At 40.2% G+C, this 26443-nt stretch overlaps 1 protein-coding gene across 1 annotated transcript; it reads left to right on the forward strand.

Moving 5' to 3' along the window:
• Nucleotides 1-8790: 8790 nt before the first annotated feature.
• LOC118834080 (transcription factor SOX-17-like) lies at nucleotides 8791-20821 on the forward strand. Its single transcript, XM_036741525.1, has 2 exons — nucleotides 8791-9121; nucleotides 19914-20821. Exons 1-2 carry the CDS (start codon nucleotides 8791-8793, stop codon nucleotides 20801-20803), a joined length of 1221 nt encoding a protein of 406 aa, XP_036597420.1. The 3' UTR covers nucleotides 20804-20821.
• The last annotated feature ends 5622 nt before the right edge of the window (nucleotides 20822-26443 follow it).

Below are 26443 nucleotides of genomic sequence, written 5' to 3' on the forward strand. Positions count from 1 at the left end.
ATTCTACCATTCTGTGTTCTTGACGTTTCTATATAATTGGAGGCACCTCAAATTTGATTTAAATGTTGGGAAAAGGTAGAAGAGAGGGAGCAGAAAAGAATAAAGGGGGAGGGATGGGTTTGTAAGAAAAAGATGAACTTGACACATTTCATGCAAATTTCTTACGAGTACGGCTACCTGTAGACATTTAGAAGAGTTAGCATCATAGGAAATCTTAAAAAGTTTTCACTTCACTGGCCTAAATCCTCAGGGATTCTCACTCTGGGGTCTATGAATCGATTTTTAAGTATTTTGATATATTTCAATATAATTGGTTTCCTTTATAATCTGGCATGTTTTCTTTTTTGCATTTAGAAATATTCTGAGAAGGGATCCATAGGTCTCACCAAACTGCCAAAGGGGTCTAACAAAAAACAAACAAACAAACAAACAACAACAAATAAAAAACAGAAACTGTTAAGAACCTCCTTCATAGGGTATTTCACTACCTTTCCTAAAATTATAAAGGCATGCTTGTGAAGATCATGCCCCATCCTCTTCCGGAGAAAAAAAATTAAAAGCTTAATTCCTAGTGTCAAAGAGGCATATAATAAGCAAAGCAAGAAGTCATTCCTTCCCAACTCATTCCCTCAATCCTTCATGTAGCCTGAGTCCACACATTTTTTTCTATGCTTACATAGTCAGGAAATACAGTATTTACTTTTAGCCTTACGTCATTTTGAAGGTAAGGAAAGTTATAGAGCTGCCAATCCTAAACATAGTTATATTATTGCATTTTGTTTAGTTTTAAATGTAGTTGGAATAGGGACCTCATTTACAGAGAATTTACATTTTATCATTCACAGAATGAACTGTGGTTGTAAATTCAGAAGACTGGGTGGGAACTGTTAGGTACCAGTAGAAAAGAAAAATACTGAGTTACAATTATAAGTTAATGTAAAATCAAAGGTTAAACATAACTTTTGTGATTGTGTGAGATCATTAAATGATTTCACACCCCATCCAAAAACTGAAATTACTCTTTGCATGTTACTTTTTCAGTAACATCTCCATGTCTGAATTGAATAAATATTTTTGATTAAATTGATTTGTATCTCTCATAGACATTTTAAACACAACATATTCAAAACTGAAATCATTTTCTTTCCCCTTTCAAGCTTCCCTGATACTATAGCTAGCACTACCATATTCCCAGTCACCCGGGCTCACACCTAGTTCCTCACTCTCTCACCTCTCCATATCCAATATATTGCCAAGTACTGTAGATTTTACTTTGACAACGTCTCTTGAATATGCTCCCTTTTTCTCAGAAGCTGTCATCACACCGTGTGGGCCCCTATTGCCTCATGCCAGGATCTTTGCTATTGTCTGTTGGTTGGTTTCCTGGTCTCAAAGTCTCTCCTCATTCCATTCCACTCTTTTTTCAAAGTGATTTTCCTGAAGCACAAGTCTGACCAGTCACTTCTCTATTCAGTCAACTCCAGTGGCTCCCTATTACCTCCAGAATAAAATATGAAATTCTCTGTTCATCTTTTAAAGCTCTTCATAACTTACCCTTCCTATCTTTCCAGCCTTCTTACACCTTCCTTCCTTCCTTCCACACGCTCTGTGATTCAGTGATGCTAGCTTCCTTGCTGTCCTGCACACTGAACACTCTTACTCTTTACTGCAGGCATCTTTATCAGTTCCCTCCCATGCCTATAATTCTTTTCTTGCTCATTTCATCTCTTGCCTTCCCTGACTTTCAAACAAATCCCTCCTAAAATCTCACCTTCTATAAGAAGCCTTTCCAGATCTCTCTTAATTCATTAGCTTCCTTCTGTTGATTCTCTCGAATTAGTCCTGTGCTTACATATTATTTGTACATAATTGTTTGCATGTTGTGTCTACTCTACCAGACTATGAGCTCCTTCAGAGCAGGGACTTTCAAACTTTAACTTTTCTTTATATCCCCAGCACCTAGTATGTACTAGGTGCTTAATAAATGCTTGTCGAATTAACTTCTTTTGAATTCGTTTGTTCCAGAGTCATTAAACTTAACCTTGATTAAAAAAAAACATGCTATTTTCCATCAGGAGAAATGTCCTCACTAAAAATTTTAGGAATGTATAGGAGAGGTTCAAGGACAAGTGTCATTAGCAAAAACTGGTATGGAGTGGGGGAGGGGACGACTAAAGTAAAAATGCAAAAAGTTGGTGAAGGAATTGTTGCTAGAATTACGAGGATAACATTTATTTAATTTTTATTTGAATCTTGAAGTCCTCTATAACAATAATCAAAACTTAAGAATCAACCATTGAGGTTAAAGTGTGCAAAAAAATGGACTAATTTTCCATTGAAACAAGAGATTGATTTTAGGGAGGAGAATTAGAAGTAAAAATGGTCGGTGGCAATGACAGAGACAGAAATAATATTTTGAGGGAATTCAGTTTAGCTAATCAAAATGCTAACTTGATAAGCTCTAAATTCCAAGACTGAATTAATTTTAAAAACTTTTATTCTTAGCAGTGATTTGGAGAGTAATTTTAGCATCCATGCAATTGCATTTAAAAATTCCCATATCCTACTCCTATAGTACCCACATTTCAAACTATGTTCTTCATTCCACCTCTTCCCAACCATCTCCTAGCACATAAATCCAAGAAAATAGGGGGAGGGGGAAAGACAATTTTTTTTTTAGTAAAACCAGTCAACACATAGAAAAAGTCACCCCTTCCTCTTTTCAACCTGTTAAAAGAAGGGGGAAGGTGCTTTCCAAGCAAATTAATTTCAACGAAAATTTATTCCCCATTGATGAAAAAATACTTTCAGCTACTTCTCCCAGAGTCCAGATTATTGAATAAAATGGACAACACTTCTCCTTGCTACAATTTCCCCTGCTCAAGGCAGGAGTAATAAAGAGTTCCAAAGAGAAAAAAGAGTTGATTGTTCAAACTCTTGAATTTCTTTCTAACTGTTAAAATCAGTCTGAGGCTGCTAAGTTGTGACTTGGATGGAGCTTGGGGCATGCTGTTCTCAATTTAATTTTATTAAAATGATAATACCTGTACTGGTTCCACTGAGGTGTTTAGATCATCTCTAGGTAAAGAAGTACAGGGTCCAATGGAGTGAATGGAACTCTGTTTGGAATCAGGCGACCTAGGTTTGAATTCAGGCTCAGTCACTTAGCTAGTTGTGTGACCTTGGGAAAGTTTCCTGACTCTCAGTTTCCACAAGTGCAAAGAAAATAATAATACTTTTATTACCTAACCTGGGTTGGGAAAGAGTTGAATAAGATAGTGAATGTGGAAGACCTTAGATACACTAAAACATTATGTAAATGCAACTTCTTATCTTAAAAGTCCCATGTGCTCATGAACTACTTAAGTGTAAATAAAAATATACCCACCCCTTACAAATCTCATGTCATGCATATGTTTTATATATATATGTATATATGTGTGTTTAAACTACCAAACTTATATGCATAACTATTTCAGCTTTAGCAGATAATTATTTTTTACATTTAATTTTATTTTTTCCTCAATTACATGTAAACAAATAATTTTTAACATTCATTTAAACAACAGTTGAGTTCCATATTCTCTTCCTCCCTCCCCTCCCAAGAGTATTCTTAAAAGTAAGGTTTCTTAATGGCTACTGTATGGTCAGTAGAAGTAAAGATTGGAAAAGCTCAAATTTTGTCCTGATTTCAGAAGTTGTGTGATCTTGGGGAAAATCATGTCGCTATGGGTCTGTTTCTTCTTCTGTAAGATGAGAAAGTTGGACAAAATTATCTTTAAGGTTCCTGCCAGATTTAAAAAAAAAGGGATTCAAATATACCATCTGAACAAACTGGCAAAAACAAAAATGAAAATTCTGCATTTTGAAATTGAGTCTTTAACTTACACTCTTATTTTTTAAAATATATTTTGTTATTTTACGAATAGCATTTTGAGGTTTTAAAAAAAGCTGTCTTTGGTTATTTTACCTGGAATCCTGAATTTAAAATTTCTTTGAAATCTTTTTTGGTAGTCAGTTCCCCTATTTTTCTCACCCCATATCAATTCAAGTTTCTACTTCCCTATTAGAAATGCACTATCCCCCCCCCCTTTCTGTCTGCTCTGTTGGTCTCTCTCCCCACTTTTCTTTTTTCCTATAGCCTTTTCTCTACTCAATACTTGAGGGTTCCATGCTGAGCGTAATGAAGAGTCAAAGCTCAGTGATGATCTGTTCTTGACTTTTGCTGTGTCAAAGATTTTTTCCCTCTGAATTAAAGAACTTCTGCCCCACAGCGGTCATCTAGTTTATCGCTGAGTTCTTCACTACTCACTCCCTTCCCTCATATCCTTTGCACTTTGAAATCCAGGAAAACAGACCAGCAACTCCCATCTTTATATTACTATGCAGTTTACAAAGATTTCCACCCTTACTTGCGCTAACCACATTCTCCTTACCTCTGGTAGCCAAAGCCTTGGGCATCCAACCCTCATTTTCTAGATAAATCAGTTCTAGGCATTAAAGCAGACTTTCACTTCATTGATTTAGATCTTAGACTGAAGGAGCAGTCAAACCCCAAAACAAGAAAGTAGGTTGTTTGCCAGTATTAGGATGCTATTAGTGTTTTTCTCTTTTCCTAAGGGTTCCAGAAACATATGCCTGTCATCTTTCTCTTTAAAACTCATTTTTTGACAATTAAGGGACAATCTTTGGGGAAAATGAGGATGAGCTTCCTCTCTGGGACTAGGATGTACTGGTGTCCTTCCTTTTCTCTGATGTTGTGGGAGGGAATGTGTATGATGGAAAGAACAGTAGGGTTGGAGTTAAAGGACTTGAATTCAAATCCCACCTATGGCAGCACACCACCTGTGTGACTTTGGACAAGTCATCTACCTCAGGGTCTCATTTTCCTCATTTGTAGAATGAGATGGTTGGACTAGAATCTAATCACTAGATGGCCTCTGGGGTCCCTTCCATCTAGAAATTGATGATCTTATGAATCCAGAGACTGCAGTTTATTCTCAGATTTTAAAGGACAGGGTTGAACAATATTAACTGAACATTCAGTGCTTTAAAGTTACAAAGTGCTTTACATGTTATCTTATCTCATTCAAAAGACTCAGATCCAGCTGTCTGTGTAACCTGTTGTTATTGTCCTTGGTCGGGGGGAGGTGGGGGGGGGGAGAGGAGGAGAAAAGTGGAAAGGAGGAAAAGGAAGAGAAGGGGGAAGAGTTAGGAAAGAGGAGAGGGAGGATACAAAGAGGGAGGAGGAAAACAGATGAAAGAAAGTGGACAGAGAACAGGGACATAGTCAGGTATGCATGTATATATTCCTTCTCAGACCTGTCCTGTTCTTCCATACTTTTCAATTTTTGTTCTTGCTGGCCTTTTTGCCTGGCAAGGGAGGACAGTAATCACCCTCTCTTGAAATCCTTCCTATTCTTCAAGGCTCAGCTCAAGACTATAAAACCCCAACAGCCTATAGAAGATGAGCTTAATTACATTCCAATAATATTTTTTTAATTACAGAAAAAGTCAGCATTTATCTATCTGTACAATGGTCTGCCTTTCATGTTTCATTAAACATAAAAAACAATAGTAACGACTTATCCCAAAACTATTTTTGTCAATTCCATCAAATATGAGAATAAAATTTCTCTTATGACTGTCTCCAGTCTCTTTACAACATGAAACGGTGGGGAACTCAGCGTCTCTCAACCTGTAATAGCAGGTTACCTTATTTTTGTGCCAAGGACAGCAGAAATGCTTCGTATTGTAAATTCCCCCCCCCCTTAAAATGTGCTTTTAATGAGAGCAGTTAAATCGGAGCAGTCATGATAGAAACGCCACCCCTGCCAACACTCTTTTCCTGCTCAGACTTTCTTCCTGTCTCTGTCACCATTTCCCAGTCTCTCAGGCCCTGTATCACAGCCCCCCTAAAATTTCTAAATAAAGTAAACTGAATCTGACTGAACTCCTCTAATGAACAGAGAACGACACAAGATGAAAGGCAGGATGGAGGGACCAAGGAAGAGAAGTCCAGGTACTGAAAGCTCCAGGAAATTCTGAGAATGAGCATGAAACCTTAAAAACATACATCCAGCGGGGATAAGTATTTTCTTCCCAGGGCTAGACTAGACGAAAGGGAATTCTGCTTATTAGGAGGAAAAACAACCTTGAACAGCCCAAGAACAACCTAGGCGTAGAGTATTCCTTGAAATGTTAAGGAAAGAATATCCTTTCTCCGACCTTTTCTATCTTGCTGATAGACTTGTTTCATTGATATAATAGTGAATCTGCATGTCTGGGAAAAGCTAAAACGAGATTAGCGGCGATGAAGTGGGGGAAGGGAAGGACAATGCATTTGTAGAATCTTTTGAAGGGTTAGGAGTGGGGATCTGAGGTGAAGGGCGTTGCTCACTACCGAAATGATTCTATGCATAAAAATAAAGGACTGAGTAATTGGGGGAGGGAGGAGAAGTAGAAGTAGTGGGGGACTTGCGGCAGGCTTTCAGTTTCCGTTCGGCCGACCTATCCCCCCACCCCCATCCCCCGCCTCCAAAATGATTTCCAGGGCTTAAAAGTCCCTGTTGACACAAACAAGAGAGGGGAGCAGGGGTCCTGCGCGAAGAAAAATGAAATAAAACCTGTAAAAAAAAAAAAGCACATGACCACCAAAATCGAGCCACCCAATTGCTCTCTGGCTACGTTTGGCTCTGGACAAACTTCGGGACTATATTCCTTTGTTATTCCTTCAGACCAAAGTCCAGGGAGACGTAACAGAGCTAGGGTTAAGTGAAGGGACGAACCCACTGGAAGACAGTACTTCATCCAGTTAGCCAGGTCCTGGGAGCCCTGGGTTAAACACAAGGATTCGAAAATAAGAAAGGCTTTGACTGACTATAATTATCAGAAAGTTTAAGATCTCAGTGCGGTGTTTCTTTTTCATTTGTTCTGATTAAATGTATTAGTATTACTAAGGTAATCAGAAAGAGAGCTCTGCGAAACAAACGTAGGAGTGATAAACCTTTAAATCTTCGATTAAAAATAGCGCGTTTATACAGCTTTCTCAGCCATCGCAGGATTTAGAAGGGGGGACTTTAAAGATCCTCTGGTAGTCTAATCCAGCACCCACATATTATAGATGAGGAAACAAATGACTAGAGAGGTTATTGTCCAACGTGGAGCACGTATGGCAAGTGAGTAGAAGAGCCAGGATTCGAATCCAACTTCTTGACGTCGAAGTTCCTGCTCTTTTCTTTAGTCTTCTGTACTAGCAGTAATAATAATGTATTAAAAGACCTGGAGAGAGGGGCGGGGCTGAGTTTAAAAGAGGGGTTGCAGCAGCCTAGAATTAGTAGGGTATAGGCAAAAGAAATCGGTACCCAGTTCAAAGCAGAACAGAGAGCCTTGTGGAAATCTGTAACAACACAGCATACTGCACACGCTACTGGGAAGTCCCGGACCCTTGGAGGTTTCTTTCTAAATTCCTAAAGGGAGGAAGGTAGTGGGGCACCGTCCGAACAGAGATGAGAAATGAGAAAATAAGAGAGAGCAGTGTTTTGCTTAAGTTGCAGTTTTAAGATCCCTATTAAGTTTTACATATGGTCAATTTTACATTCATCTTACGGTCCTTGTCACAATTCCTAAGCTTTTCATGTATCTATCATCTATTTATTCAACTTGGTAAGTTAACTTGATGTGAGGAATAGTATTTAGTGACTTTCAGAATTTTGAAATAAACATCTAATTTGTCTTTTTTAATACTAGCATTTGCGTACCACTTGAAAGTATGCAAAGCACCTTGTAAATATTATCTCACGAAACTCCTAGGAAATAGATATTATTATTATTCCCTACTTTACAGACAAAGAAACGGAGATGGACAGAAGTTAACTGACTTGCCCAGTGACTAAGTGTTAAGTGTCTAATTTGAACTCAGGTCTTCCTTACTCTAGAGTCTAGGTCAAGCACTCTATTCATGGAGCCACCCATGTTCTTGGAATTAATCAGAGTCCAGGTCTTTTGGGAAAGGGACTGATTATGGTACTTACCCTAACTGGTTTCAGGGCTCAGACCGCCATACCGCCAAGATTTAGGTGAGGGGGAAATTGAGGCAGAACCTGCTTTCTATCAGGATATGAGCCTCCTCGTGGGGTGATCATTTTTGTGTCATGGATTCTTGGCAGTCTTGTGAAAATTACGGACCTTTTCTCAGAAGAATGTTTTTACAAGCATAACATAAAACACACAGGTCTACAAAGAAAACCAATTATATTCAATGCAGTTATCAAAGTATCAAACAGAAAATCCATGCTTCCCCAGATTGCGCACGTCTGTTTTAGGTCAGTGGAGAGCCAGGTATGCATCAGAGGTGACCAGGAGCGCAATATGTCCTAATTGTTCAGAGAGCAACCAGGTCCAGGGAGGTCCAGTTCTTGGACTCCAAGTTTCCTCCAGTTCTCACCTGCTCAGGTAAAACCAGAGCAGCATCTCAGAAAGCTCCTGCTGGCCAGGGAGGGGCGTGTGACACCTCATGGGAATCGCCCCACCCCCGGAGTCCCATTGGTCGCTTGGGTGTAGAAAGAAGAGCGGCTTCGGGAAGAGTGGGGCAGTGTCAGTTTTGGGCGCTTCTTGTTGAGGTGGCTTGACTGGGTTCCGGTAGTCAGAGCATCCAGATAGATCCTCGATTCCCGCGGGCCACTGCGCTCTGCTCCCACCTTCCACTCTACCCTGGGGGAACCGTCGGGTTCCGGCTGAGGGTGTGGGGGTGGGGCGGGGTGCTAGGCGCAAGGTCTGGGCAGGAGAGCCATGAGCAGTCCGGATGCGGGGTACGCCAGTGACGACCAGAGCCAGGCCAGGTGCGCTCTGCCCATGATGATGACCGGGATGGGCCCCTGCCCTTGGGCAGAGTCTTTGAGCCCCCTGGGGGAAAAGAAGTTTGTCAAGAGCGAGTCCGGTGCGGGTGCAGGGAGCGGGAGCAGCGCGACTGCTGCAGCTGTGGGGGCTGCATGCCGTGGCAAAGGGGAGTCCCGCATCCGGCGGCCCATGAACGCGTTCATGGTGTGGGCCAAGGACGAGCGCAAGCGGCTGGCACAGCAGAACCCGGACCTGCACAACGCTGAACTGAGCAAGATGCTGGGTGAGTGGGGGCTCTTGGGCGTTTACGGCGGGAACCAGGAGACCTGGGAAAGGACTGGGGAAAGAAGACGCAGCGTCTCCGCCAAGGATCAAAAAAAGTGGCGGTAACTCTGAGAGTGCTTTTGACTTTAGTTCAGTGGCTTGTCCACCAGTCCCCATCCTTTTTGTACTGACAGTATCCAGCAGCACAACGATGACCACGGTCGGGGGGTGGGAGGGGGCGGTAAGGAAAATCTATCCCGACTGGACCACAGTCTCCCTTATGGGGTCCTTTCAGTGGAAAATCGAGTACGCATTTACGTAAATTACACCTTTTATAATCTTGGTTTCCCTGCTGCAAAATGTTCCCTGGGGGTAACTTTAGGTTTGATGGTAGCGTGGCATAGTGGACTTGAGAGCTGGTCTCAGAACCAGGAAGTTCTGGGTTCAGTTCCCACTGGCTTTGTGACCCAAGTCAAGTCACTTAACCTTTAAGCGTAAAAGTCAACAACTCTGCAACAGGGTAAATTGCCGAAAAGGTGCTTGCAGAAGTTCGTAGAGGGAAGTTTTCTCTAGTTGACTTTCCCTATACGAATATGATCACGGATCCAGTCTCTATCTCCAGGTTAGGAATAAAGAGGTGTTGGGGACCTAGGTGATTCTGCTGCGTTGTTCCAGCGGGTTGGGGAGTTTGATAAGAATTGCTTGAAAGTCAAGTCCAACTATAACAAAAGTAGTAGCAGGAAGATAAATCCAATCTCCAAATTTTCTTAGTTGAGAAGTTGAGAGATAAGAATATGCGGTATTGGGGATTAAAAAGTATTGGTCAGTGGTGATGATAGTAACATTACAATTTTCCATCTTGTTTACGAATCCGAACTGTTAGAGGCTGTTGTGTAGATACCGCGCGCGCGCGCGTCTGTGTGTGTCTGTGTGTGTAAGCAACCATGCAACGAGTTTTCTTTCTGCAGATCCAATCCACAACCATTCGGTATGGAAGCAACTGTGTTTAAAAGTGCTGCCTTATAGTGTGACCTTTATTTTATGGCTAACTTTTCGCAATCAGAGAAGCATCGATATAATGGGTATTGCAATAGTGAATTCTCCTGGGAAACGGGAGACTTGAGTTCAAGTTATGCCCATCGTTCACACCGGCCAAGTGACCATGGGCAGGTTACTTTACTTCTCAAATAGCCCAGGCCACTAAAGTAATGAATAATGGAGAAGGTGCTCATCTACTTTGGTAGAGGGAGTCAGTCCCCTCTCAGAATTCCCTAACCCAATGCAAACACAGGTTCAGTAATTAGCACTTTATGCCAGGTTTTTTTGTATGTTTATTTTATTTTATTTTATTTTTTTGCTAGAGAGTTGGGGATAATTTCTAAAGACCAGTAAAAGTATGTACTACTTTCTCACATTTTTTTTGGTTACCAAATAGCTTTAAAACTTTGTTTCTTGTTTCTCAGTGATTCTGAAATGAGGAAGATGGAGACTAGTATGTTGTGACAGCAATATTTTGTGATGGAAAAGCACTGGGCCAGGACCAGAAATGTTTAGGTTCTAGTTCAACCATAGCTACTAACTTAGCTGGTTCACCTTTGGAAAGTCAGGTACACCTCAGTTTCTTCAACTGTCAAATAAGGGGCTTAGATATAAAATGATCTCTAAGGTCTCTCCCAGGTCTGAAATTCTATGAATGCAATGACCATGCATTAGTTTAGTTAAAAACAACCTGAAATCTTTATTGCCTCATTCCTACAACTGCCTGAAGAGATTTTTATTTTTAAAAATACTATGAAAGGAAAACTGTACTTTCTGGTAAGGAAGCTGAGTGCGATACTCTGGTGTCAAACTTAAACCAAAATGGATCCCTGCTGGCTCCACTTTAATTTAGTAGACCACAAAAAACATTATTTATGTTGCATTGTATTTTTATTTCTTTTGTTAAATATTAATTACAACTTAGTCTGGTGCTCAGGAGTTGCCCTTGGGCCAGTGAGTTTGACACCTCTGTATAGCAGCTAGTTGGCTGGCCATTAGTGTCAGAAAAATCGGGGTTTCAAGTCTTCCTGTGATAACCAACCGTATATACGAATTTTGACAAATCAGGCAGTATGCATGTATTAAGCACTTATTATATGCTAACCTCTGGTGATAGAAAGACCAACAAAAATAATTTTTGCTCTCAGGGAACTCCTGTTTTAAAGGAGAGAAAAACAAGAAAATAACCAGGTACTTACAGAGAAGATGAAAGGTGATCTTAGCAGTAGGAGGAGCTAGAGCAAACCAGAAAAGGCCTCCTATAGATGGCCTTTAAACTGAGTGCTGAAGGAAGCTGGAGAAACTGAGGCATTGGTAAAGAAGGGTTGGGGAGACTATTCCAGGTATACAGGATAGGCGGCAGTGCCAAGGCACAGAGTGTTGGGAGGAAGATGGAGATAACTCATCAATATAGCCATATATATAGCATAGATATAGTCAATGTGTCTACCATTTCATGTTCTGCTCTATTTTGCATAAATTCACATGGCTTTACCTATATTTCTGTATATTATTTGTATTTATTAATCTTTTTTGCTATAAAGCATTCTCCAGTGATGAGGCATTTAGTTTGTTATAGCATTTTGCTACTGGGTAAAATAAAGTTACAAACCTATTTTACAAAATAGAAAATTTCTTTGGAAAAGAACTAACTTTCTGTACAATAAGCACTTTATTCCTATTTTTCAGATAAGGAAAATAGCTAAAGATCCAAAGGGGAAGGGATCAAAAAATCATGCTATTGTGTTCTCTATGAAAAGGATCTGGAGATACCTTTGAATGGAAAGAAGGATGTGTGAGAGTTATCTTCAACTCTTTGAAGGGTTTATGTGACATTAAATGTTTGGGCTGAGTTGAGAGGACTGAAGTCTAGCAGTAGCTATGTGGGAGTTGCAGAGTCAGGTTTTCATTTGCTAGAAGGGAAAACTTTACCATCAACTGGAGTTGACCCTTTATGCAGAGAGGTCAGGTTGATCTCTTGCCAGGGACTGCTGAGCAGGTCCTGCTTAGGTCTGACTTGGTCTAGATGAACTTTGAGGTCCCTTCCATCTCTGAGATTCTAAAATTTTAGAAGAAAAATCTGAACTAATTATAGAAACTGTTCAGTGTAGTGGAAAGATGATTGGCCTTGGAGTTGGAGGTTTTGGGATTGAATCTTGCTAGTTACTACTAGTTGTCACCTTGGGTGAGTCACTTCTACTTCCCTGGGCCTCAAGGAACGGGCTTCATCTGCCCAGTGAAAGGGTGGGACTGGATGATCTTTTAGGTGTCTTCAGACAAAACCAATTTGATGATGGATCCGAAGAATCCAAACTGTGGGACTTTAGGTATTAGAATAATAAAAGGAAAGCTGGCTTAAGATCTTGCAGTGTGAATTGGTTGAAGGTTTAATACGCTAATATTTGTCTAAGTAGGTGTGTGTGTGGGGGGATGTTTTCTGACTGAGAGGTGCATACAAAGGAAAGGCCTCTTGCTTGGACTTGAAATGCAGTGGGTGATAATCGGCCCTGCCCTGGGGTCTGGTAGAGCTGAATTCAAATTGACACTAGCTGTGTGCCCCTAAGCAATTCACTTAACTTTTTATGCCTCTTTTTCTTACCGTGTAAAAAGAGGGATTGGACTAGAGGGTCCCTAAGGCCCTTTCCAGTTTGAGCTCCCATTGGAGTAATTATGCAAGGCAATATTTGATAATAATTATCAAATAAATTATGTGACAAAGTGAGCAAATATGCTTTGGGAGTTGAGAGAAAGAGCTCCCTGTTATATTTCCAACAAAAGAAGGCCCTAGCCAGTCACTGACAAAAATATGAAACAGGCAAAGTTTGCCTTTGGTTCCTTAACCACGTTTCCTGTTAGTACCCTTTTACTCTTCCTGGAGCTCTTTCCCAGATCTCTTCTCTAGGGTACCCATCCTATGTCCATGAAGGACGACTGGACTCAGGATGTAGCTAATCCCTGCTAAAGTGTGAACTGTTACTGGAATTGAGGTGTGACATTTTTAGAGGGGATTGGAAGAAGATTTGAAATTAGAGTTGTGGGATGACAAGTTATGAATTTAACATATAGCATAGGACACCTTGCTCCAGGTATTTTGTGCCTGGAATGGAAAAATGGTGGGGGGAGTGGAGTGGAGAGGCTCAGGTACATGCTTTAGGAAAACCACTTTGGTTGCTGAATGTAGGGTGGTTTTGAATGGGAAGAAATTTGAGGCAAGGAGATCAGTTTTAGGAGGCTTTTGTTCCAAGCCACACTAGCTGAGTTCAAGGATGCTTGTAATGGTTAGAACCTTATTGTCGAATGCTTTAAACTTGTGAGAAACAAGATAGGCTTTTTAAAAGGCCATATTTATGTAGCACTTAAAGGTTATAAGATCCTTTCCTCAAAAAAATTCTCAGATTGGTAGTATATAATAAGTCAAAAAGCTAGTCAGTGTGCATTTATGTGCCTATGATATGCTGAGGACTGGGGATTCAAAGAAAAGCAAAAGACAAATCTCTGTTCTAGTCTGATGCCCTTCCCCCACCCCAGACTCTTCATCCTGAAATATCACTTCAGCCTGGGAATTCATACTTAGGAAGCACCCTCAGCCTCACTCTGACTGGATGGTTTCTCCCTGAACTAGGAGGGCACCTTGATCTGCCACCTCTTTATTTCTCTGGGAAATCTTTGTTCATGCCCCCTAGCCAGACACCCCTCCCCATCCTCCAACAACTTCCTTTTATATATTATCTTCCACCATTAGAATGTAAATTCTTGAAGGCCCGAAACTTTCTTTGTTTTTTCTTGTTTTTATTCTCCTAGCACTTAGCTCACAATGCCTGGCACGTAGTAAACTCTTATAATAAGCTTGTTGGCAGCCTTTTTTTCAAATGAGGAAAACGATGCTCACAGAAGTGAATTGGCTTGTAAGTGGTAGAGTTAGGATCTTTTAAATTGTTTTTGGTTTTGTGTTTTAAAATTTATTTTGTTTTTAATTTATGGGATAAAACAAGCATTTCCACAATACAGTAGAATTAAAAAATGGTTGCACGTGAAACTGAATCTCTATGTATAACTTGCTGTTCCATTTACATATATAATAAATATATAATATATATATAATATATATAATAAATATATAATAAATATTCAATTTATATACAATAAATTTATATACAATAAATTCTTTTTTTCTTTTTTTGTTTTTCTTCCCCCTCCCAGAGATGACTACCATTAGACACAAATAGGTGTGCCTCTGTGTGTGTGTGTGTAATTATATATATATATTATATATGCAGACAATTCTATACAAACTTCTATTCATCAGTTCTTTGGATGCAAATAGCATTTTTATTCATATGTACTTTGTAATTAATTTGGTATTTATAATAGTTAAAATGGTTTATTCACTCAAAGTAGTTCTTAAAACTATTGCTATTACTGTATACAATGTTCTCTTGGTTCTGCTCATTTTGATCTTCGTTATTTTGTGCAAGCCTTTCCACTTTTTTCTAAGATCATTGAGCTCATTATTTCTTATAGCACAGTTGTATTCCATCACAATCATATGCCACAGCTTGTTCAGCCATTCCCCAAGTCTTTTTGAATAGGTGGAATTGGATTTGAATAATTGGAGAGCTATTGATTGTTCATGGGTAGGCAGGGCCAATATAATGGAAATGACAATGTTACCTAAGCTGATTTATACATTCAACACCATCCCAATTAAATTACCAAAAATTATTTTACTAAATTAGAAAAAATAATAACAAAATTCATTTGGAAAAGCAAAGAGTCAGGAATAGCAAAGGGACTAATGAGGAAAAATGTGGAGAAAGAAGATTTACTAATGTCAGATCTTGGACTATATTGTAAGGCAGTGATTATCCAGACAGTCTGGACAAATGTATGTCTACTCCATTTCATTGATCCACTTGTCCACTTCCCAGAATGAAAGAATCTCAGAACACCAACCCCACAAAAGTAGTTGTATCACTCTATGTCACTTACAGGGTGTGGTATATTGGGGAAAGTTTCCATTGCACTAAAAATTCAGAAAATATGAGTTAAAAGTAATCCATTATGCTGTACATACTCTCAAAGGGGCTAAATACAAAGCAGACATACAATTTCTAGTAGCAAATAAATATAATGACCTTGTATTTGACAAGTGTAAAGGCGTGGGATAAGAATTCGTTATTTGATGAAAATTGTTGGGAAAACTGGAAGGCATTGTGGCAGAGGCTGGGTATGGACCATTGCCTTACACTATTTACCAAGATGATGCGGTCAAGATGAATATATGACCTAGATATAAAGAGAGATACCGCAGGAAAATTAGAAGAACATGGAACATATTACTTGTTTTTGTTTTTTGACCTTATTTTCAGATTTATGTCTCATTGGTCACATGTCACCTAGATCACTGCAATAATCTGCTAATTGCTCTCCCTGTCCTCCCTTAAGTCTCTCCATGTCAGTCTACCCTATTTGCTACCCATGGCTGACAAAGTGATTTTCCTTAGTTGAAGATCTGTGTTGCTCCGTATTCAATAATCACTTAAGTGACTCCCCATTTCTTCTAGGATAAAATAAAAACTTTTGGTTGAGCTTTTAATAATAGATAGCATTTACATAATGCTTCAAAGTTTGCAAACACCTTAAAAATGTTACCTCAGTTGATCCTCATGACAACCATGGGAGGTAGAGGCGTTAGCTTCATTGTATAGATAAGGAAACTGAGGCAGAAAGAGACTTAGTGTCTTGCCCATGGATGCACAGGTAGATAGTAATTGACCAACACAGGATTTGAACTCAGATCTCCCTGACTGGTCTAGCATTATAACTACTGTACTGCTTAGCTGCCTTCACACACACACAAAAGTCCCTTGTGACCTTTCGCTGGAAATATTTTCCCTTAGCTTTGGCCTGATTCAGTTTTTTCAAAAATGATGCTCCATTTTCTGTGTTCATGTTTTTTATATTGGCCATCTTGAATGCCTGAAGTGTACTCCCTTCTCATGGCTGCTTGGTAGAGACCCTTTCTTTCTTCAAGATACCGTCACAACTTAGCATATTCTGCCTTTCTTCATCTCTCAACTTGCCAGTACCTGCCTTCTCAAGCTCCCTGGTATCTAATTACTTTGTATTTATTGCTGTGTCTGACACATAATGGGTTATTAAGAAATGCTCATTGATTGATTCTGTATTTCTAGTCCTTCACCTCTCTTGCAAGAAATGAGAAGCACAATTCATTATTAGTGTTTTGGAGCCATGACTGGTTATTTAACAGAGCAGAATTTTTAAGGCTTTCAGAATCATTTTCCTTTACATTATTGTTATCTGTATATGTTCTCCTTATTCTGCTCACTTCACTCTGCCTCAGTTCATATAAGTCTTTCGAGACTTCTCGGGATCTGTATTTTTTTCATTTTGTCTTATTGTGTAAGAATATTCCATTACATTAACGTATTACATTGTTTAGCTACTTACCTGATTATGGGCACTCACTTCTTTCAAATTCTTTGTTACAACAAAAAATTCTGCTTTAAATATTTTTGTAGGTATGTGTCATTGCCCTCTGTATTCAGCCCCTTTGGGAGTATGTACAGCAGAACAGATTACTTTTAACTCAACGTTTTCTGAATTTTTAATGCAATGGAACCTTTCCCCAATATACCATACACTGTAAGTGATACAGAGTGATACAACTACTTTTGTGGGGTTGGTGTTCTGAGATTCTTTCATTCTGGGAATCATTTGGGTTATTGTGAGTTGTTTACAATGGTGAGAGCTACCACCTGTGAAGAAAAAGTACGGGAGGAAGACCATGAACATTAGGGATATGGTTTTTGGAATAGGGGAATATAGTCTCATCAGTTGGCTGCATAAAGTTAGCCAGAAAAATGTCAGTTTGAACTCAAAACTTGGGAAAGTCTTCTGCATAGAGGTGGGAGGTGCTTACATAAGCATAACAGCTATGGGAATGACAGAATAGCTTTGGTTCTACTATTTATCCCTTCTCCCCCACCCCCCATTCTTTACTGCATCTGTTTTTATGACAATCCTAATTGTATGGACTATAGGGCAGCTAGTTGGTGCAGTGGGTAGAATGCCAGGCCTGAAGTCAGGAAGACTCATTTTCTAAGTTCAAATCTGGCCCCAGACACTTATCAGTTATGTGACCCTGGATAAGTCACTTAACTTTGCCTCAGTTCCTCATCCGTAAAATGAACTGGAGAAGGAAATGGTAAACCACTACAGTATCCTTGCCAAGAAAACCCCAAATGGGGTCATGAAGAATTGTCATGTTTGTCCTTCATTCTTGAAGAAAACCATGACATCAGGGAAATGTTACCACGACTTCAATTGACTTTGATTTGAGTGAGGGAGGGCTGTGCAAGGTCACCAGCCTCACTTTCTCCTCCAGAGCCATCTGGGTCCAGTAGCCTGATATTCACCAGGATGACTAGAGATGGAACAGGATGCATCGGGAGACCCTGGCCCTTTCAGGCCAAGGTCTTTTCAGGTGCTCACTGTGAGTGAGGTAATGCCCATTCAGTTAATCAAGGGATGGCCCTTTTAATCAAAAACTAAAAAAAAAAAGAAATCAAACTGGGAAGGGAAGACCCTCAGGGTTCCTGGACTTGAAGAGTTAGACATGACTGAAACACTGTAACAACAGCAGCAAAACTGTATGGGTTGCCCAAACCCCAAGGTTCTGTCTTAATCCCGATTGATCCTCTTTTCTCTCCATGTTTTCTCACATGGTCATTTCATCATCTCTTAGGGGTTCAATTATTACTTTTACTCATATAATTCCCAGATCTATGTATCCATCCCTAGTTTCCTGACTCAGCATTTCACAGCAGCAACTATTAGATACTTCTACCTTGAAGGACTTGTTAGGCATCTCAAACTGAACATATCCAAAACAGAACTTGTCATCTTTCCTCTTACTCTTAACTTTTCTCAACTTCCTTGCTATTATCTTTCTAGTCATCCAGATTTGCATTTTCTGTGTCACACTTTTGATGTCTCTTTTACTCCCCCCTCCAAATAATCTAATCAGTTACCAAGTTTTATAATTTCTTTCTCTACAGCGGCTCTCAAACACAGATGATACACACCCAGCCACCATCCTAGTTCAGAACCTTATCACTCACCTCTTTCCATGACTGTTTGAAATAGCCTGCTAATTGGTCTGTCTCCCTCAAGTCTCTCTCCACTTTAGTCTCATTTTGAGTTTCCTAATGAATAGGTCAGCTCTTGTCAGCCCTCTACTTAGTAAACTCCAGTGGCTCCAAGCCTATTTACCTCTATCATCAATTATTCTATCATAAATTCTTTTGATATTTAGAGGTTTTTATAACCTTGCCTTTTCCATATATTTAAGCATTTTATTTCTCTCCATGCATTCTATGGTTTGGCCATAGCAACCGGGCGTACTTGCTCATCCTCCCATTTCTAGCTCTGTGCTCTTTTCCAAGCCTGGAATGCTCTCCTTCCTAACATTGCCTTTTGGCTTCCCTGATTTTAAGTCTCAGCTCATGTGACCCTTCCTGCTGGAGAAGCTCTTTCCCTGTTTCGCAACTACTAGTGCCCTTCTCTAAGACTACCTTTTGTCTTGTATGTGCTAATTTGTTGTTGTTTTTGTCCTTTGTTTTCGAAGAGGACCCATGGCATCAGGGAAATGATGACATGGCTTGCAGTTGACTTTGATTTGAATGAGGGAGGGCTTGTGAGGTCACCAGCCTCACTTTCTCCTCCAGAGCCATCTGGATCCAGTGATCAGATATTCATCAGGACTAGAGATGACTCATGATGCAATGGGAGACCCTGGCTGATTTATGTATATGTTGTCTACACCATTTTCATGTAACCTCCTAGAGGGCAGGGAGAGGTTTTGTGTCTTGTGTGTTGCCCTGGCCCCACCCCTGCTCCATCCCCCCAGAGTTTAACACATAGTAAGAGCTTAGCAAATACTTGTAGATTGATGTATTGAAAGCAAGACCTACTTTTTAGAAGCCTTGACTTTAGGATCCTGAGATGTGTTGCTAAGGTTGCTTCATAGCCAGATGGAGTCCTACTTTGTTCTAATTCCAAGGGAAAGGGGAGAAGGAAAAAAATGACTTTTGATAAGAATCTGCTATAAAATCCCTTGGGGCCATAATTTTATGAACAAAATATGGAAAGGGGGGTGATTATGTGCTTTGTTGGCTTTTGTGGTAGCTTCCAGAGGTGGGCCACCATGATCATGTTGAAGGGCATCTAAAGAAGGACTTGAAAGCCCCTCCTATGGAAGAGGCCTTGGACTTGGTTGTCCTTAAGAAAGCAGAGGTGGCAACAACATTTCAACTCCACAAACAACAGCTTGTGGAGAAAGCTGCTCTAGATCTGATTTAAGAAAAATGTCTTCACAATTAGAAGTGGAATGAAGCTCCCTCACTGAGACCTTCCTATAAAGGGAGAGTGACCCTTCGTAAGATGCTGTAGTAAGGGAGATTATTATTCTTGTTCTGGTGTGGGTTGGACTCGATGGCCTCTGAAGTCCTAGGAGCATACTGTTAAAGAGTCTGTGGGACCATTAGAGGTCATCTACTTCCAAATCTTCATTTTCCAGAGGAAGAGACAGCATTAGAGAGTATAAGTAACTTTTCCAAAGTTAAACAGATAGTAAGTGGCCATGCTATGATTTGAACCTAGGCTCACTGATGTTAGAACTAATGCTCTTTCTGCTGCATATTAGCTATCTTCAATTCTGAGATTTGTGACTTTGTCCATTACTTTGGCAGGGAAGTCTTGGAAGGCATTACCTCTGGCTGAGAAGAGGCCGTTCGTGGAGGAGGCTGAGAGGCTGCGCGTGCAGCACATGCAGGACCACCCCAATTACAAATACCGGCCTCGGAGGAGGAAGCAGGTGAAGAGGCTGAAACGGGCAGAGAGTGGCTTCCTCCACAGCCTCCGTGAGCAGCCGGGCTCTGGGCTGGGACCAGAGGGCAGAGTGTGTGTGGACGGCCTGGGACTGCCGTTCCATGAGCAGGCCTACCACCCGGGCCAGGGAGTGCTACCTCCTCAGATGGGACACTACCGGGAGTGCCAGAGCCTGGGTCCTGCCCCTCAGTTTGACAGCTACAACCTGCCTACCCCTGAGGCTTCTCCCATGGATGGCATGGAGCCAGATGCAGCTTTCTTCACCTCCTCTCTCCAAGGGGACTGCCAGCCAGGACCCTACAGCTATCCTGTAGCCTCTGAGTACTCTGTGCATCCTGACTCTCATCCGGGTCCTGTGCACCACAGACACACACAGGAACCCTTGGCCCACTCGTTGCAGGGTCTGATGGGCCCCTCCAACCCTCTGCATATGTACTATGGTCCCATGGGCACCCCCCAGGCTGGGGGCAGTGTCCGTGGTTTCCAGATGGAGCATCAGCCAGGATCTAGTCAGCCCTCTCCTCCTCCAGAGGCCCTGTCCTGCAGGGATGGCCTAATTGCTGGCCAATCTGCTGAGGTCCAAGAGGCTGGAATCCACACAGAATTTGACCAGTATCTTCACCACTTATGTAAAGCCGAGTTGGGGCTTGTCTCTTCAAGCCATGATGGTGACCATAATCCTTCAACTATCTCCTCTGTCATGTCAGATGCCAGTTCTGCAGTCTATTACCATAACTATCAAAACATATGAAGCTCTGTGTTCCTCACAGATTGAATCCAACAATATAAATGCTGTTGCAATATCTTTCCCAGTGAAGGCAAACTAAAGATGTACTTTGCCCCAATTTTTTTCAGTTATATGGACATTATTTTAGTTTTATTTATGTTTAGAGTTCATATTTCCTATGGGCATTTGCTGAAGAAAATAATGATAAACTTGTATAATCATTTTTTCCTTGTAAAAATTTTCCATTTCCAACTTACACTGTTTAATACCTTTGTGAATCTGAAAATAAAGCAGAATACTTTTTTTAAAGGAAAAACATTGTTTTCTCAGGAAAGTTTAAGGGAATTTAACCTGTTTAGCTTCAAAGGCTTTAGTAAAAAGTGTTCTCTACCTCTAAAGAATATCCCCAAAGGAAAGATAATTACTAAACTTCATGAAGGATTGTGTTGATCATTGTTATACGGAGCTGAATAATAAAGCTTTCCTATGCATGTGAGCTAGGAATCATTAAATTATTTTTATCTTTGGCTTTTATATTACCTGCACTTTTAAAGAGATCTCCCCTTACATTACAATGTAAAAGAGAATTTGTCAACATAATCAACCAAGGCTGACATTTTACACGCACATGTTTCACACCCACAATCCCCCTGCAGGATCTGCCTTCTCATAACTTTCATAAGTTTAATTTTGGTTTTATGTTTTTGTTCTGCCACTGATTTTGTCATAGCCACTGTACATATTGTTTTCCTGGTTTTGTCAGTTATGTTTTACTTTGCATCAATTCATCGAAGTCTTCTCATACATCTGATCTGTATTCTTTGTAGTCATGATTTGTTACCACACAATAATGTTCCCTTGTATTCATGTACCACCATTCCCTAGCTCATGGACATGTACTATTGTTTTTAGTTCTTTTCTATTACAAAAGGGTTCTATTGAAAGTAAATATGGAGCTACTTTTATCACTAGACCTCCTTGGGATATGTGATTTTTGGGATAAATTCTATCATATCTTAGTGCCCATTATAGGGAAACTCCCTCCCTAGAAATAAGGTATTGAACTCAGCTCCTTAGTCTCAGAGTAGAATATCTAGGCTGAATGAATCTATGACATGTGTTATCACTACTTAGAATCTCTTCTTTGGTATGCCCTTGGTCCAATCTAGCAGAACAGTAAATTAATAGCTATAACTGAGGGGGCTCACTGTGGGAAAAGGGTCCACCTTCTGTGTCACCACCAACAGCAACTGCTGACCAACTGACACTAATGAGTAGGTCAGATCAAGAACCTTAGAAGTGGCAATCATCCTGCCCTACCCTGCCCCCTCCCCAATTACTCGGGTTAGCAAATCAGTCATCATTCCAAGAAAAAAATCTGTGAAGGTGTGGCCTAGCTATTGGAGAGTAAGCAAAAGAAAGTTAACACCATCACCAAAGTCTTTAACATTGTTAAATTGTCAAAACATCAGCAACTGAGATTTTGTCAGGGGAAACAGAATACATCACATCAACCCAAAGTATCAAAGGACCTTTTAAGCTAAGTGAACCTCTGAGAACAGGATTGTGTTTTCTATTGGTATATTTAGCACTTGGATAGTGTTTTGAACATATATGAAAATGCTTAATAAGAACCTTTTCATTTATTCATTCGTGCGGGGTGGGCCAAGGACCCACACAAGACATCCAGGGAACATACATATGTGGGATCATCAGAGAAATACAATGGGGTCATAGTACTACTAGTCCTTGGAGTCTTTACTGGCCTTTTACCTTCCACACACACTATGGTAAATGGTACCAAAGGACTGTCTTGAGTATACCAAGGTTCTTCTCCAACAATGACTCCACCTCCATAATTCTCCAGTGAGGTGATGGCTATCACTAACTTAATTCATTATAGATATGACTTCCTTGTTGGGTTCCTCTGCATCCTCTCCCTCTCATCCTTCCTAACACAATCCCGTGACAAATATTAAGCCCACTATGTAGAAGGCAGCTAAGTAGTACATTGGATAGAGTTTTGGGCCTGAAGTCGGAAAAGACTTGAGTTCAAAATCTGCCCTCAGGCACTTATTCGCTCTGTGACCCTGGACAGATTTCAATTTCAGTCTGCCTCAGTTTCCTCAACAGTAAAATGGGGATAATAATAGCACCTATTTCCAGGGTTGTGAGGGTCAAATGAGAATGATGTTTATAAGGCACTTAGCAGTCATTAGCACGTAGTTAAGAGCTTAATAAATGCTGGTTTCCTCTTCCCTTCCTCTCTCCACTTCAAGGTTGTGTGAATTGCTGTATCTTCCCTAAGAGAGACTTATTATTTGTTGCTAAGAGGCACATAAAGAAGGGAGTATGCAAAGATCACTGCTCTCACAGAATTTATAATGTAGCTGTGAAGAAAAAACCCCAGTAAAACACCAGATATAACATGTCATGGGACAGCATGTGATTAATTGTTATGTTCACAGAAATTTAAGTACTGCAGTTCAGAGGAGGCAAACACCTCTGAATCGAAGTTGTGGGAATCCTGCCATGATTGGATATTAGTATCTTCCTTAGAATCACATCTAGAGCTGGAAGGAATCTCAGACTTAAGTTGTTCAGTTGTGTCCAACCCTTCACGACCTCATTTGGGGTTTTCTTTGTAAAGGTAGTGGAGGGGTTTGCAGTTTTCCTTTGCAGCTCATTTTACAGCTGAGGAAACTGAGGCAAACAGGGTTTAGGTGACTTGCCCAGGGTCACACAGCTAGTAAGTAAGTGTGTGAGGCCACATTTGAACTCTGGTCCTCCTGACTCCACGGACGCTGCTCTAACCACAAGCTGTTCCCTAGCTGCTCCCTCAGAGACATACAATCTCCTAACTTTACTAATTAGGAAATGGTCCATTTTCATTCCTGGAATCCTCTCTCCCACCTCTGACTCCAGGTTTTCAAGTGTCAGCTAAAACTACCTGTTGCAAGAAGCCTTTCTTGGTCTCCCTTAATGCTATCACCTTCTGAGACGATCTCCATTTTTTTATCCTGTATGTATTGTTTGTATATAGCTGTCTGGATGTTGTATTCCCCCGTTAAGTGTAAGCTTCTTGAAGGCAAGGACTATTTTTACCTTTATTTGTGTCCCTTCCCAACCCCGCCCCGCCCCCCCCTCCCAATGCCACAGTACTTGGCACCTAATAGACCTCTAATAAATATTTATTGACTTGACCCAGAGAGGTTAAGTGTTTTATTCAAGGTTGCACAGATAGAATTTGAATCTAGGTCCAATGACTTCAGAACCAATGGCCTTTTCACTGTGCCAGGCTGCTTGGCAATTTATTTTATTTAATTCATTCAAAACAATTCAGGAGTTGTAAAAACAAGCTAGTTTTGACAAACGGCTTACTGAAACCTAGGGAATCATTTTGTTGGGCTCAAAATAGCTTAAATTAAAATGCTTCAGTACAATAGAGAACATGGTCTGTGTTTAATGTATAGTTCAGTTCAAATGTCTTTTTTGTTATGTTATTATTTGAATAGTAAAAGTTTGTGCGTGAGTTTTTGTGCCACTTGGGTCACCTATGAATCATTTATTCTGAAAAAAAAAACTATAGTAGCTCTCTGGACTTCTAAATTAAGTGGCTTTTGTAGGGCGAATAAAGCTATTTTTCATGCTTCGATAAAGAGAAAATAATTGAAAGATCAATTAGCTTTTTTTGGCTTATACCTCACACTTTTCATTCATAGTGATCTTGCAGTGCATAAAAAACCCAAGGTTTTAATTTTAAAAACAAACTTCTGTCTAACATCTTTTACATGTGAAAATAATTTCTTGTACTCCCAAATGGATAGAATTTACATTTTTCCCTATTGGAATTCCATTTTACTCAATTTAGTTCTTCATTCTGATCAGTTATTATCTCGTAAAATTTTGGCCCTGTCATCGATAATGTTAGCTATCCCCCCCCAGGTTTGAGCCATTTGCAAATCTTATAGGCACACATGCAATTTAGGCAATTCTCAATGTCATTGGCAAAAATATGAAGGACATACAATGACAAAGTTGACGTTGAGTCATCAAACACTTTCCTTTGGGTAGTTCCATATCCATCTAATTGTGTTATATTTTCTTTGTAGAGAGTTGTTTTAAGTATGTTTTTTATTATTAATAGAGAAAATTATCCAGCTCACAAGTATATTATTTACTTTTAATAGAGACAATTATCTAGTCCACATTTCTCCGTGTTTTCCACAAGAATAGTATGAGGTATTTTCTGTCATTATTACGCTTTGGCAACTAGGTGGCGCACAGGGCCAGAAGTCAGGAACATGAGTTCAAAAGTGGCCTGGAGCACTTAACTAGTTGTGTGACCCTGGGGTAGTTACTTGTCTGTCTACTTCCCACCTCTCCCCCTCCCCCCCATCTGCAAAATTGAGTTAATCTTAGTGCTACTTCCCAGGGTTCTTATAAGGAAATAAATGAGTTAATATTTGTAAAGCACTTTGAAAACCTTAAGGAACTATATAAATGCTAGCTATCATCATCGTCATCATTATTTTTAATTATTAATCAAGTATTTTCTAAAATCTCAGTAAAATATAACTACAACATTCCCCTGATCTAACAGCTTAGCTACTGGTTAGTCTGGCCTGATCTGTGATTAATCAAACCATGCTGTCTCTTTGTGGTGCCTTTCCTATTTTCCATGACCTTTAAAAAAGGTCATGGACTGGCTCACCAATTACACCAGTCATTTCTTTAAGTACGGGAGATCAGGCATTTAGGTGCTGTGGTACTGTCTCTTTATTTAGTTTAGGCATCAGTTCCCTGCTAACCATTTTTGTTCTTTCATTTCCAGATCATTATCCTTGGCAAACATAATGAATAAATAGCAAAGCCTTCTGTGGTTCAGTGAGCTTTGTTCCATCCACCTAAGGAGTGGTGCCATCTGACCTTAACTTTCCTCCCCAAATTCAGGTCATTCTGAGCTCTAGCACTCCTAACACTATTTTATAGTACGCTTCGTTTCCACAGTCTGTACAAATCTTTGCAAAATCTAATTTCATTGTGAATTGACTGTGTATTCATATCAATTTCTTTGGACAAATCACATTTCATTCTCAGGAGTTTACCATTTTTCCTCAGCCAGCTTGCTTCCCTAGTAGATGTCCCCTGTCCTAGACATCCAGAACCCATTCAGGGCTCAGCAGAGCAAGTAACAAGAGGCTCCCTCCCAAACTTTCCTGGTAAGGGCCCTCCCCCCTTTTTTCTTCCTTTATTTTAGCTCAACTTCTACCCCCTTCCTGCCAGAATTCCTGCCCCACTCAGACCCTCGGGCTCACTTCTGTCTCCCTGGTCTCACTATCACTCACCCTGTGTTTCCCCTTACCTCTTCCCTGTAGAGTAGACATGGCAAGTCACCAACTATGATCCTGGTAAGATGGAACACCAATAGACATTACCATTTTACTGCTACTACATCTTAAGGTCTTTTGAGTACTTACTACTTTCCTGGTTTCTATTCTTTCAAACCCTGGGCAGTGCCATTTAACCTGTGTCCAGCCTAAGGACCTTCTGGTCTTGCTATCTGATCTGCCCACAGCATCTTTAGGATTTTAACTAGTCAATAAACACTTACTAAGCTCCTGATATGTCCAGGTACCATACTAAGTGCTGGGGATACAAAGA

This window comes from Trichosurus vulpecula, chromosome 1, assembly GCF_011100635.1.
Source record: "Trichosurus vulpecula isolate mTriVul1 chromosome 1, mTriVul1.pri, whole genome shotgun sequence".
NCBI lineage: Eukaryota > Metazoa > Chordata > Mammalia > Diprotodontia > Phalangeridae > Trichosurus > Trichosurus vulpecula.